At 39.6% G+C, this 14,934-nt stretch overlaps 1 protein-coding gene across 1 annotated transcript in view; it reads left to right on the top strand.

The window, feature by feature from the left end:
* The window catches only part of CENPP (centromere protein P), a 233,056-nt gene that overhangs the window by 10,188 nt on the left and 207,934 nt on the right, over nt 1–14,934 (top strand). The window contains exons 2-3 of the mRNA XM_010835988.1: nt 8,264–8,445; nt 10,139–10,227. Coding sequence (XP_010834290.1) covers nt 8,264–8,445; nt 10,139–10,227 — 271 coding nt within the window. The remainder of the gene's footprint in view (nt 1–8,263; nt 8,446–10,138; nt 10,228–14,934) is intronic.

Genomic DNA, 14,934 nt, shown 5'->3' with positions numbered 1-14,934 from the left:
CTGTAGCGTACTAGGCTTGCCTGTATATCACCAACTGCCAGAGCTTGCTCAAACTCAGTGTTCATCGAGTCGGTCATGCCATCCAATCATCTCATCCTCTGTCGTCCCCTTCTCCTCCTGCCTTCAATCTTCCCCAATATCCGGGTCTTTTCCAAGGAGTCAGTTCTTCACATCAAGTGGCCAAAGTATTGGAGCTTCAGCTTCACCATCAGTCCTTCTGCTGAATATTGAGCACTGATTTCCTTGGACTTACTGATTGGATATCCTTGTAGTCCAAGGGACTTTGAAGAGTTTTCTCCTCACCACAGTGCAAGAGCATCAGTTCTTCGGCGCTCAGCTTTCTTATAGTCCAACTCTCACATCCATACATGACTACTGGAAAAACCATAGTTTTGACTAGACAGACCTTTGTTGGCAAAGTAATGTCTCTGCTTTTTAATATGCTCTCTAGGTTGGTCATAGTTTTTCTTCTAAGGAGTAAGCGTCTTGTATTTCATGGCTGTGGTTACCATCTGCAGTGATTTTTGGAGCCCCCCAAAATAAAGTCTCTCACTGTTTCCATTGTTTCCCCATCAGTTTGCCGTGAAATGATGGGACCGGATACCATGATCTTAGTTTTTTGAATGTTGAGTTTTAAGCCAGCTTTTTCACTCTCCTCTTTCACTTTCATCAAGAGGCTCTTTAGTTGTGCTTCGCTTTCTGCCATAAGGGTGGTGTCATCTGTGTATCTGAGGTTATTGATATTTCTCCCAGCAGTCTCGATTCCTTCTTGTGCTTCATCGAACCCGACATTTTGCATGGTGTACTCTGTATATAAGTTAAATAAGCAGGGTGACAATACACAGCCTTGACGTACTCAATTCCCAATTTTGAAATAGTCTGTTGTTTCATGTCAGGTTCTAACTGTTGCTTCTTGACCTGCACCAATTTCTCAGGAGGCAGGTAAGGTGGTCTGGTATTCCCCATCTCTTGAAGGATTTTCCAAAGTTTGTTGTGATTTGCACAGTCAAAGGCTTTGGTGTAATCAATAAGGCCAAAGTAGATGTTTTTCTGGAACTCTGTTGCTTTTTCAATGATCCAGCAGATATTGACACTTTGATCTCTGGTTCCTCTGTCTTTTCTAAATCCAGCTTGAACATGTGGAAGTTCATGGTTCACATACTATTGAAGCCTGGCTTGGAGAATTTTGAGCATTACTTTGCTAGCGTGTGAGATGAATGCAACTGTGCAGTAGTTTGAGCATTCTTTGGCATTGCCTTTCTTTGGGATTGGAATGAAAACTGACCTTTTGCAGTCCTGTGGTCACTGCTGAGTTTCCAAATTTGCTGGCATATTGAGTGCAGCACTTTCACAGCATCACCTTTTAGGATTTGAAATAGCTCAACTGGAATTCCATCACCTCCTCTAGCTTTGTTGGTAGTGATGCTTCCTGATGCCCACATGACTGCTCGTTCCAGGATGTCTGGCTCTAGGTGAGTGATCACACCATCATGGTTATCTGGGTCATGAAGATCTTTTTTGTTTAGTTCTTCTGTGTATTCTTGCCACCTCTTCTAATATCTTCTGCTTCTGTTAGGTCAGTAAGATTTCTTGCATGAAGATCTTTTTTGTATAGTTCTTCTGTGTATTCTTGCCACCTCTTCTTAATATCTTCTGCTTCTGTTAGGTCCATACTATTTCTGTTAGGTCTTTTATTGTGCCCATGTTTGCATGAACTGTTTTCTTGGTATCTCTAATTTTCTTGAAGAGATCTCTACTCTTTCCCATTCTATTATTTTCCTCTATTTCTTCGCATTGATCACTGAGGAAGACTTTCTCATCTCTCCTTGCTATTCTTTGGAATTCTGCATTTAGATGGATATATCTTTGCTTTTCTACTTTGCCTTTAGCTTCTTTTCTTTTCTCAGCTGTTTATAAGGCCTCCTCAGACAACCATTTTGCCTTTTCGCATTTCTTTTTCTTGGGTATGGACTTGATCACTGCCTCCTGTACAATGTCATGAACCTCCATCCATAGCTCTTCAGGCCTTCCGTCTATCAGATCTAATCCCTTGAATCTGTTTGTCACTTCCACTGTATAATTGTAAGGGATTTGATTTAGGTCATACCTGAATGGTCTAGTGGTTTTCCCTACTTTCTTCAATTTAGGTCTGAGTTTTTCATTAAGGAATTCATGATCTGAATCCACAGTCAAACCCTGGTCTTGTTTTTGCTGACTGTATAGAGCTTCTCCATCGCCATGTGTAGCTCTTATGTTGTTGGAAGAGCGTGTTTGCTATGACAAGTGCATTCTCTTGGCAAAACTCTGTTAGAAGTGAAAAAGAACTAAAGAGCCTCTTGATGAAAGTGAAAGAGGAGAGTCAAAAAGTTGGCTTAAAACTCAACATTCAGAAAAGTAAGATCATGGCATCCAGTCCCATGACTTCATGGCAAATAGATGGGGAAACAATGGGGAAAAAAAGAGAGTATTCACTCTCAAATGACATAGTGCTATTTTCTCTTAGAAAAGAAGAGACACCAAAGGCAAAGAAGAAAGGGAAGGATATACCCATCTGAATGCAGAGTTCTGGAGAATAGTAAGGAGAGATAAGAAAGCCTACTTAGGCGAACAATGCAAAGAAATAGAGGAAAACAATAGAATAGGAAAGCTAGAGCTCTCCAAGGAAATTGAAGATACCAAGGGAACATTTCATGCAAAGGTGGGCCCCTTGAGCCAGACATCCTGGAATGTGAAGTCAAGGGGTCCTTAGGAAACATCACTATGAACAAAACTAGTGGAGACGCTGGAATTCCAACTGAGCTATTTCAGATCCTATAAGTATGCTGTTAAAGTGCGGTGTTCAGCATGTCAGCAAATTTGGAAAACTCAGCAGTGGAACAGGACTGGTAAAAATCAGTTTTCTTTCCAATCCCAAAAAAACAGAATGCCAAAGGATGTTCAAACTACCATACAATTATGCTCATTTCTCATGCTAGCAAAGTTAAAGTCACTCAGCTTTCCAACTCTTTGCAACCCCCGTGGACTGTATCCCGCCAATATCCTCTGTCCATGGGATTCTCCAGAAAAGAATACTGAAGTGAGTACCTATGCTCTTCTCTAGATTGGTTGCATAAAAGGATCATTAAATTTCTGGTTAATTTCTCCAGGCCACATACTAGAGTAGTAACCATTCCCTTCTCCAGGAGATCTTCCCAACCCAAGGATCAAACCCAGGTCTCCTGTGTTGCTGACGGATTCTTTTCCATCTGAGTCACCAGGGAAGACCAAGAATACTGGAGTGGGTAGCTTATCCCTTCTTGAAGGGATCTTCCCAACCCAGAAATCAAATCAGAGTCTTCTGCATTGCAGGCAGATTCTTTCCCAACTGAGCTACCAAGGAAGCACATATGCTGGTGAGGTAATGCTCAAAATCCTTCAAGCTAGGCTTCAGCAGTATGTGAACTGAGAACTTCCCGACATACTGGCTGGATTTAGAAAAGGCAGAGGAACCAGCGATCAAATTGCCAACATTCATTGGATGATAGAAAAAGCAAGAGAATTACAGAAAAACAGCTACTTCTGCTTGCCAATACACATAGATGTTACGCAGGTTTGATCCCTAGGTCAGGAAGATCCCTTGGAGAAGAGTATGACAACACACTCCAGTATTCTTGCCTGGATAATTCCATGGGCAGAGGAGCCTGGTGGTCTATAGTCCATAGGGTTGCAAAGAGTCAGACAGGACTGAAGCAACATAGGATTGGAATACTCTGCTTCATTAAGTACACAAAAGCATTTGACTGTGTGGATCACAAGAAACTGGAAAATTTTTAATGACTTGGGAATACCAGACTGCTTTTACGTGCCTCCTGAGAAACATGTATATAGGTCAAGAAGCAACAGTTAGAACCAGACATGGAACAACAGACTGGTTCAGAATTGGGAAAGGAGTCTGCCAAAGTTGTGTATTGTCACCCTGCTTATTTAACTTAGATGCAGAATACATCATGCAAAGTGCCAGTCTGGATGAAATACAAGCTGGACTCAGGATTGCTGGGAGAAGTATCAGTGACCTCAGATATGCAGATGACACCACCCTTATGACAGAAAGTGAAGAGGAACTTAAGAACCTCTTGATGAAAGTGAAAGAGGAAAGTGAAGAAGCTGATTTAAAAACTCAGCATTCTAAAAATGAAGATCCTGGCTTCTGGTCCCATCACTTAATGGCAAATAGATGGGAAAACAATGGAAACTGTGAGAGACTTTATTTTCCTAGGCTCCAAAATCACTGTGAACATTGACTGCAACCATGAAATTAAAAGAGGCTTGTTCCTTGGAAGAAAAGATATGACTAACCTAGACAGCATGTTTTAAAGCAGAGACATTACTTAAGTCAGTCCTTAGTATTCATTGGAAGGACAGATTTTATTTTTTCTTGGACTTCAAAATCACTGTGAATGGTGATTGCAGCCATAAAATTAAAAGATGCTTGCTCTTACATAAATCATAGCAAGATCCTTTATGACCCACCTCCTAGAATAATGGAAATAAAAGCAAAAATATATAACTGGTACCTAATTAAACTTCAAAGCTTCTGCACAGCAAAGGAAACTATAAACAAGGTAAAAAGGCAGCCCTCAGATTGGAAGAAAATAATCAATATGAAACAACTAACAAAGAATTAATTTCCAAAATATACAAGGAGCTCATACAAGTCAATAGAAGAAAAACAAACAACCCAATCAAAGAGTGGGCAAAAGACCTAAATAGGCATTTCTCCAAAAAAGACATACAGATGGCTAATAAACATATGAAGAGGTGCTCAACATCACTTACTATTAGAGAAATGCAAATCAAAACTACAATGACATATTAGTTCAACCCAACATTGGAAAGGACCTTGATGCTGGAAAAGATTGAGGGCAGGAGGAGAAGAGTCTGTTAGAGGATGAAATGGTTGGATGACATCACCAGCTCAATGGACATTAGTTTGAGCAAACTCTGGGAGATAGTGAAGGACAGGGAAACCTATTGTGCTACAGTCCATTGGGTCACAGCGACTCGGACATGACTGAGCAACTGAACGATATCAAGTTCAATCTACCTTGCAGATAGAAGAGAGATGATTGGAAGTCTGATTTACAAGTACTGGCCTGAAAGAACTGAGATTAATCATCAAACATTCTTCTAGAATGAGAGGATGCATATTTCGAAGAGCAGAGGCAAGATTTAGAAGATTTTCTTCTGACATTGGAGACAAGATGCATGGACAATAAGAGACCCAAGATGTAAAATGAGAATCAAGATAATCATGCCCCAGAAGGCAAGGAAAGTATGTTGTAAGACAGTGGAAGTCAACAGTGTAAAAATGTGGCTGAGAGCATGATGGCAATAAAGGATTACAAAAAATAAAATACAATTTAATGCAATTATTTGCTGAAATTTTACTCTTTTTCAAGGAAAATAGAGCTACATATTCTTAATGAAAAATATCTGATTACAGTGTTGTTTAGAGATCATGCTGTTTGTTATTCCTCTGAAATTTTTACCCCCATACTCTTCAATGTCCCAAGAATATCTTTCTTACTATAAAATGCCCTCTGATACTGCACTTGTTTAAGAAGCAAAAGATTTATTATTTCATCATATCTTTTTAAATAGTTTGCAACGTCCTGGGATAGCAGATACTTAGGTTAGAACACTTAAAATATTCCAACCTAAACAGACATTTTAATTCTGCCAAGTATTCCTATTATAATTTATTTTATCAGTTCGGTTCACTCAGTTGTGGCCGACTTTTTGCGGTCCCATGGACTGCAGCACTCCAGGCTTCCCTGTCTATCACCAACTCCTGGAGGTTACTTAAACTCGTGTCCATCGAGTCGGTGATGCCATCTGACCATCTCATCCTCTGTTGGCCCTTTCTCCTCCTGCCTTCTATCTTTCCGAGCATTAGGGTCTTTTCCAATGAATCAGGTCTTTGCATCAAGTGGCCAGAATATTGGCATTTCAGCTTCAGCATCAGTCCTTCCAATGAATATTTAGGACTGATTTCCTTTAGGATGGACTGGATGGGTCTCCTTGCAGTCCAAGGGACTCTCAAGAGTCTTCTCCAGCACCACAATTCGATAGCACCAATTCTTTGGCGCTCAGCCTTCTTTATGATCCAACTCTCACATCCATACATGACTATTGGACAAACCATAGCCTTGACTAGACGGACCTTTGTTGGCAAAGTAATGTCTCTGCTTTTTAATATGCTGTCCAGGTTGGTGATAGTTTTTCTTCCAGGGAGCAAGCATCTTTTAATTTCATGGCTGCAGTCACTGTGCACAGTGATTTTGGAGACCAAGAAAATAAAGTCTCTTACAATTTTCAATGTTTCCCCATCTCTTTGCTGTGAAGTGATGGGACCAGATGCCATGATCTTAGTTTATTTTAAGTTGTTTCTAATATATAGAAGTATGGTATTATAACTTGGATCAGTTCATTTCAGTCGCTTAGTTGTGTCCAACTCTGCAACCACATGAACTGCAGTATGCCAGGCCTCCCTGTCCATCACCAACTCCCGGAGTTTACCTAAACTCACGTCCATTGAGTCGGTGATGCCATCCAACCATCTCATCCTCTGTCATCCCCTTCTCCTCCTGCCCTCAATCTTTCCCAGCATCAGGGTCTTTTTCAATGAGTCAGCTCTTTGCATCAGGTGGCCAAAGTATTGGAGTTTCAGCTTCAACATCAGTCCTTCCAGTGAATACCTAGGACTGATCTCGTTTAGGATAGACTGGTTGGATTGCCTTGCGGTCCAAGGGACTCTCAAGAGTCTTCTCCAACACCACAGTTCAAAAGCATCAATTGTTCTGCACTCAGCTTTCTTTATACTCCAACTCTGACATCCATATATGACTACTGGAAAAACCATAGTCTTGACTAGGTGGACTATAGTTGATAAAGTAATGTCTCTGCTTTTTAATATGCTATCTAGATTGGTTGTAACTTTCCTTCCAAGGAGTAAGTGTCTTTTAATTTCATGGCTGCAATCACCATCTGCAGTGATTTTGGAGCCTCTCAAAATAAAGTCAGCTACTGTTTCCACTTTTTCCCCATCTATTTGCCATGAAGTGTTGGGACCGGATGCCATGATCTTAGTTTTCTGAATGTTGAGCTTTAAGCCAACTTTTTCACTCTCCTCTTGCATCAAGAGGCTCTTTATTCTTCTTCACTTTCTGCCATAAGGGTGTGTCATGTGCATATCTGAGGTTATTGATATTCCTCCCAGCCATCTTGATTCCAGGTTGCGCTTCATCCAGCCCAGCGTTTCTCATGATGTACTCTGCATATAAGTTAAATAAGCAGGTGACAATATACAGCCTTAACATACTCCTTTTCCTGTTTGGAACCAGTCTGTTATTTCATGTCCAGTTCTAACTGTTGCTTCCTGACCTGCATAGAGGTGTCTCAAGAGGCAGGTCAGGTGGTCTGGTATTCCTGTCTCTTTCAGAATTTTCCACAGTTTATTGTGATCCACACAGTCAAAGGCTTTGGCATAGTCAATAAAGCAGAAATAGATGTTTTTCTGGAACTCTCTTGCTTTTTCAATCATCCAGCGGATGTTGGCAATTTGATCTCTGGTTCCTCTGCCTTTTCTAAAACCAGCCTGAACATCTAGACGTTCATGGTTCACGCACTGCTGAAGCCTGGGTTGGAGAATTTTGAGCATTACTTTACTAGTGTGTGAGATGAGTGCAGTTGTGTGGTAGTTTGAGCATTCTTTGGCATTGCCTTTCTTAAGGATTGGAATGAAAACTGACCTTTTGCAGTCCTGTGGCCACTGCTGAGTTTCCAAATTTGCTGGCATATTGAGTGCAGCACTTTCACAGCATCATCTTTTAGGATTTGAAATGACTCAACTGGAATTCCATCACTTCCACTAGCTTTGTTCATAGTGATGCTTCCTAAGGCCCACTTGAGTTCACATTCCAGGTTGTCTGGCTCTAGGTGAGTGATCACACCATCGTGATTATCTGGGTCGTGAAGATCTTTTTTGTACAGTTCTTCTGTGTATTCTTGGCACCTCTAACTTGGTTAGGATGTTTTATATTGAGATTAATGGCTGCAGTGTTAATAACCACATTCATTTTAAGAAAACTCCTACTAGTGTTTTAATGGGAAGAGAATAAGAAAGATAAAATGGAAATGATTTGAAGAAATTTATAGATGTTAGTTGAAACACTTGTTAGTAGTTTCTTCATTGGAGTAATTATTTGTGTTTTGTGCTTTTTAGGAAATCATTTCAAGAAACACACCAATCAGATTCTGAAGAATGGGGATTGTCAAAAGATCTGAGAAGTCATCTTGGAAGTTTAGAATCTGAACTTCAATTTCTAAGTAGACTTACTGGTATCAGTATAAGAAATTACTGCAAGAACACAGAAGACCTAACTAACACTGAGATGGCAGAAAAGAGTAAGCAGGTTTTTTTTTTTTCTTTTGGCTGCACCAAATGGCTTGCAGAATATTAATTTTAGTTTTCCAACAAGGGATTGATCCTGATTTTACAGCAGTGAAAGTGTTGAGTCTTAACCATTAGACTCCCAGGGAATTTCCAGAGTAAGCATTAATTTCAATCAGGAAGTAGTATTGAGGTTTACCTTATTATGCATAGAAAATTAGTTTTCTTATCATTGAAATAAATTCTCCAAGGTAACGATTTGAATGTGTGGTTGTGGTAAATTTGTTTGTCAGGTGCCTATTGAACTTTACAGCGTGTGTAATATTCTTAAAAGCTGCCTGACATAGATATTAAAGAAGACATGGTCTCTCGTTATGTACCTGAGTAGTCAAGTAACATAGAAAAGTGATTTTAAGGAAAACAGCACTATTAGTTTGTAAATCTTAGCTGTTGTTCACTACTGATATGAGAAGTGTGTCATCTCTCATACTCAGATATTTCAAGAACTGGATCATTTGGCAGAGGAGGGTTTCTGGTCCCAGTGACTAATGCTATATTACTAAGAATCTGTGATACGCTAACAAGTAAAAAGAAGCTAATTCAGCTCTACAGTTGTATGTTGGGATCTTTGTTTAGAAGAAGAAATCATTTCAGGAAATGCTTCCTGATTCGTACAAAAATAACTCTCCTGACTGGGGAGAGCGAGAGTGAATGCATTTAGAATGGTCTTGTTTCAGAGCTTTTCCTATTGCTGATTTAGATTTCAATTTTCCTGGCTCTGCCAGGTTACTTTCAATTTTTCACATAATATCCAGCTGATCCATCTGATTTTCATCTTATAAAATTAGTTTACTCTCATCTTTTTTCTCTATATCCTTGTAGAGTTGTGCCCTTTTGGTAGAAAGGCCAATACAGGGTAGATTAAGAGGTACAAACTATTAGGTGTAAAATAAGCTATAAGGGTATATTGTACAATATGGGGAATATGGCCAATATTTTATAGTAACTGTAAAGGAGTATAACCTTTAAATATTGTGAATCACTGTTTTATCCACCTGTAACATATATCGTATAGTACCTGTACTCCAGTTTAAAAAAAGAGCGAATTGTGTCCTTCTAAAAACAACTTCATTAGAAAAATATAATAAAGTCAAAATCATGGTTATCTCCTTTCTGAGACATATTGTATAACTTGGAAAAGGCATGAGGAACTTATGCGATATGTTAAAATTTCTGTATCTTGATCTTGATCAAGTATACAGCAAGTATACTTGCTGTATACTTAAGAATAGGACATTTTATGAGTGTATTCGTGTTATACCTAAAAAATACTTTTGCTATCATTTTAGTAACGTTTGGAGAGTTAACTGAGATAATTGCATGGATTTAATTTATTGTCTAACTGGAGCCAGACAATGTTGAAAATATGAAAAATACCAGTTATCATAATTTGAATTTGTCTAGGGTTATACTATCATATTTCTATTTCTTACTTTAATCTTTGGTATCATTGAGAACTAGAAAATACAAGTTATCTTTAATCATATTTCTCAAAGGTGCACATCCTTCCAAGTATTTTCAATGCAAATGCTAATACTCTCACACATAAATGCATGTGTATTATAGACAGCCACACAAAATTAAATAATTGATGTTTAAAGAAAATTGTTATTTGCAAATAAAAATCTTTGTTTTTCTGATTTACAGGTATTAAAAAAGTTTTGCAGAGACACAGATTATCAGGAAATTGCCACATGATTACGTTTCAGCTTGAATTTCAGATTCTGGAAATCCAGGTAAATGAAAGAACATGTTGTGGTAGATAACACAGATTCTGCTGTTATGAAATAAAAATACCCTACACCCCAGTTTTCAGCAGTGGCTGAGTTGAGGAGACATTCCTGAGCAGGACCCCTTGTAGCATGTTCATACAAAGTGGTACCATTAAAACATTTTTTTTTTAATATGACTACCCCAGCAACTGCATATGGTAGTATTATTGCTGAGAGCATAGTCTTTATTGGAATAGATGTAATGAGATGTTTGTGGGATTCCAGTGTGAGCCCTGAGGTCATGTGAACAGTCTTGGATGCCCTCAGTAGTCATCAATCATCTGTTAGTTATTTATTGCTGTTTAACATTTTCTCCCAAATTGAACAGTTTAAAACAACAAAAACCATTTATTATCTCACCATTTTCTGTGAGGCAGGAATTTGTGAGTAGCACAGTTGGTGTTCTTCCTCTGGCCTCTCCTATAGTTGTGGTCATCTGGGACCACCACAATCTGAAGACTGTTCAGAGCTGAAGGATTAGATGTCAGGATGGTCATGGTTATGCCAGCCAGTTATACAGGACTACTGAGGCACAACACTGGAGGAAGATACTCTTGGCTAGGATTTTCACATAAAATCAGAAAGGAGACAGACAGAATGTTAACATGCAACCCCTGGCCAGCATAGGGAGAATAAGACTCAGAGATCTTCAAAGTCTGGCTCCAAGAAGGGTTGGATCCAGGCATAATTTTGAGAACTAACCAAGTCTGGACATGTGCTTTGATAGCAAAAAACCAATTTCAATCAGTTTGTTTTATGAGTTTGGGCCTATAGGGAGAATGTATAGAGGAGAGAACAGGTAAGGACAGGCAAATTGCCTTGGCCTCAGTTCATCAGATAACTAAAGTGAATGTAGACCAGTTGTCACAGCCAAGTCATAGGGATAAGCTGTTTGTTTGCACTCACAGTACTGTGCCTGGATTCCTCATGCTTATCCTCAGCCACAGAAATAGCCTCAAGTTGTCCTTTTTTGTATAGGGGTTGATGCCAGATATTAGAAGTTACCCTCAACTAGTCATGAGTGATTGGGTCTAGGTATCTGCACTAGAAGTTTTGCCTCTTGAGAACTCTTTGCAGTCTATGTCCCTGGTGGTCACCACTGACCCTGGCAGGCTGAGAACTGACTAGGTCTCTCATCTGATGACAGAGTTTCCAACTTGCTCCCACCTCAGGGTATCTCTCTTTAGTTTGTCAAAGTGACACACGAACATCCACAGTGTGGCATTACCAAAACCAGTTGAGCAGGATGTCAGGTACATGGGTGATGAGTATCCTTAGAAATACACTGCTGGCAGGTTGGCACCAGGTCTTGAAGCCATGCAAAATTCTCAGGATGATACTATAGTTCTGCATGACCTCAAAGATCATCTGCTGAAGACTAGAATAAAATATGGACCCAATTGAGTTGATCTCATTTATGATGAACAGCCCATTCCAGGACTCCAGACTCCTCAGAATTCCTGGATGTTGTCCCATTGCAGAAGGATGCATAGTTGGACCAACTGCCTTTTCTTTCTGGTTAATGTGATCCTAAACTCAGAGTGGTGATATACCAATGCTTACTTGCATTCTTGCTTCCATTAATGGCCAGGCCTATAGACTGTGCCAGGTTGGCAGAATCAGACCTCTGAGATCTAGTTCTATGTCTTAAAACATCTGCACTATCAGTGTATACATGTCCAGGAAACTGCTCAGGGACATCCTATTAGGTTGGTGCAAAAGTAATTGCAGTTTTGCATTGTTGAACTTTGCTGCTTGATATTGGAATACCTTCTTAAATAAATATGGTTATGTTATACATCATTTTAATGTACATTTCTCACTTTATGTTTCTTTGCTAATTACTTATTACTTGCTGTTTATTTTATATTTATTTTAGACTATAGAAATGATATTAGACAAAAAGCAAATTTGAGGAGTTTTTTTATTTATGTTCAAAATGGGTTGTAAAGCAGAAGAGACAATTCATAACATCAATAACACATTTGGCCCAGAAACTGCTAACGAGCATACAGTGCAGTGGTGGTTCAAGAAGTTTTGCAAAGGAGACAAGAGCCTTGAAAATGAGGAGCCTAGTAGCTGGCCATCATAGGTTGACAATGACCAACTGAGAGCAATCATCGAAGTTGACCCTCTTACAACTACATGAGAAACTGCCAAAGAACTCAGTGTCAACTATTCTGTGGTCATTTGGCATTCAAAGCAAATTGTAAAGGTGAAAAAGCTCAGTAAGTGAATGCCTCATGAGCTGACCGAAAATTTAAAAACCATTGGTTTGAAATGTCGTCTTGGCTTATTCTGTGCAACAACAGTGAACCACTTTTCAATTAGATTGTGATGTGTGATAAAAAGTGGATTTTATACAACAACCGACAGTGACCAGCTCAGTGGTTGGACTGAGGAGGAGCTCCAAAGCACTTCCCAAAGCAAACTTGCACCAGAAAAAAGTCATGGTCACTGTTTGGTGGTCTGCTGCCCATCTGATCAACTCCTGCTTTCTTAATCCCAGCAAAACCATTGCATCAGAGAAGTATGCTCAGCAAATTGATGAGATGCCCCAAAAACTGCAACACCTGAAGCCAGTATTGATCAACAGAATGGGTCCAGTTCTGCTCCACAACAATGCCTGAATCCATGTTGTACAACCAGTGTTTCAGAAGTTGAACAAATCAGACTACGAAGTTTTGCCTCATCTGCCATATTCACCTGACCTCTTGTCAACTGACTACTACCTTCTCAAAGTATCTCAGCAACTTTTGGCAGGGAAAATATTACCATACCCAGCAGGAGGCAGAAAATGCTTTCCAAGAGTTTGTTGAATCCCGAAGCGTGAATTTTTATGCTACAGGAATAAACAAACTTATTTCTCATTGGTAAAAATGTTTGATTGTAATGGTTCCTATTTTGATTAATAAAGATGTGTTTGAGCCTAGTTATAATGATTTAAAATTCATAGTCTGAAACTTCAGTTACTTTTGTATCAACCTAATAGTAGCCTTGGGCTTTTATAGGCTTTTTCTTCTGTTGTTATTTATCTTTTTTTATAGTCACTCCCTGGGTTATCTGGAGAGAAGCCAGATTGCTGGTAAAATTAGGCTCCTCCTTGGGAAGTTGTTGTTCAGTCACTCAACCATGTCTGACTCTTTGCAACCTTGTGGACTGCAGCACACCAGGCTTCCCTGTCCTTCACCATCTCCTGGAGTTTGCTCAAACTCATGTCCATTGAGTTGGTAATGCCATCCAACCATCTCATCCTCTGTCATCCCCTTCTCCTCCTGCCTCAACCTTTACCAGCATAAGGGTCTTTTCTAATGAGTAGGCTCTTCGCCTCAAGTGGCCAACATATTGGAACTTCAGCTTCAGCATCAGTCCTTCCAATGAATATTCAGGGTTGATTTCCTTTAGGATTGACTGGTTTGATCCCCTTGCAGTCCAAGGGACATGTATGGGAAGCTGTACATGAGTCCAGTTGGATAAAAGACGATACTCTGAAGTTGAGATGAACAATCTACTCGGTGCAGCTGTACATTCCAGGATAGGCTGTGGCCAAAAGTTGATTGGTGTGCTCATTAGTGGGGCTTTGGTCTGAGACATAGAATAGACTATTTTAATTTCATTTTGTTGAAGTTGCATACTTGTGGTCACTTTAATCCTTTGAAGGAAAGCATCAGTGGCAATGTGATCACATCAGAAGTCAGATCACACATAAGGTTTCAATTTAGGGACATTTTTTTAAATAATGTGATGTGCTTCTGAAGAATGGCTGTTATTTGACCAGAGGCATTCCTAGCATGAACTGGCACTGCAGTTCCCACAGTGGCTTGACTTGAATGGTCCTGGGTGGCCACCATGAAGTCACACAGACAGGACCAGAGCCATGTGGGGCCTGCCATACATACTATAGTGACTACACTCCCTACCTCCTACCAGACAGTAGTGATACCAGCCCAGACCTCACCTCCCTATCAACAGTACTTTAAGCTAATATTCTGATCCTCATATTGCCAAAGCATGATTGAAAATTTTGTAACCATTTTATAATGGCCTGCAGTTACACTGTTAGTTCATATGCTTAACAAATTAAAATTAGTTGTACTCCATGTAATAGAAAACTTTATCTCTGTTGCTTAAACAAAATTGCAAGATCTGTTTTCAAGGACTAGTATTGTGGTTTTATGATCATCAGGCTCTGCTATCACCCACGTGGCTGCCACATTGTGGTGCAGTTATCACTTCAGCATTTCAGACATTGGGAAAGAGCTGGGCAAACAGGGGCTCACCTTTTCCATTGAACAGCATTTTGTAGAAATTGTAATACCCATCATTTTCACCTGCATTCTAATGGCCAATAAGTAAGTGCAGGGGAGGCTGGAAATTTAGTCTTCATTATGCATGGCCATGTGGCCAATGGAAAAATTGGAGCAAGAAAGAAGTCCACATATTGCGGACTACCAGCAGTTTCTGTCCCATATACTTTAGGGGATGCAGGAAAAAAAACTAAGGAGAAGAACAATTTATACAATTCGAAAGACCTAAAACTCAGTAATCGCTGAATCTCTAAAGGGACATAAGTTGTTATTATATACATTTCAAAGTATGTAGGTGCTTTTGAACTGCTTGGTTTTACCTAATTTGCTATAGAAAGAGCATGCTGTCCCAAGCTATGTTAAG

This window comes from Bison bison, unplaced genomic scaffold (assembly GCF_000754665.1).
Source record: "Bison bison bison isolate TAMUID 2011002044 unplaced genomic scaffold, Bison_UMD1.0 scf7180017864057, whole genome shotgun sequence".
Lineage (NCBI taxonomy): Eukaryota > Metazoa > Chordata > Mammalia > Artiodactyla > Bovidae > Bison > Bison bison.
This window is presented reverse-complemented; position numbering and strand designations above follow the sequence as displayed.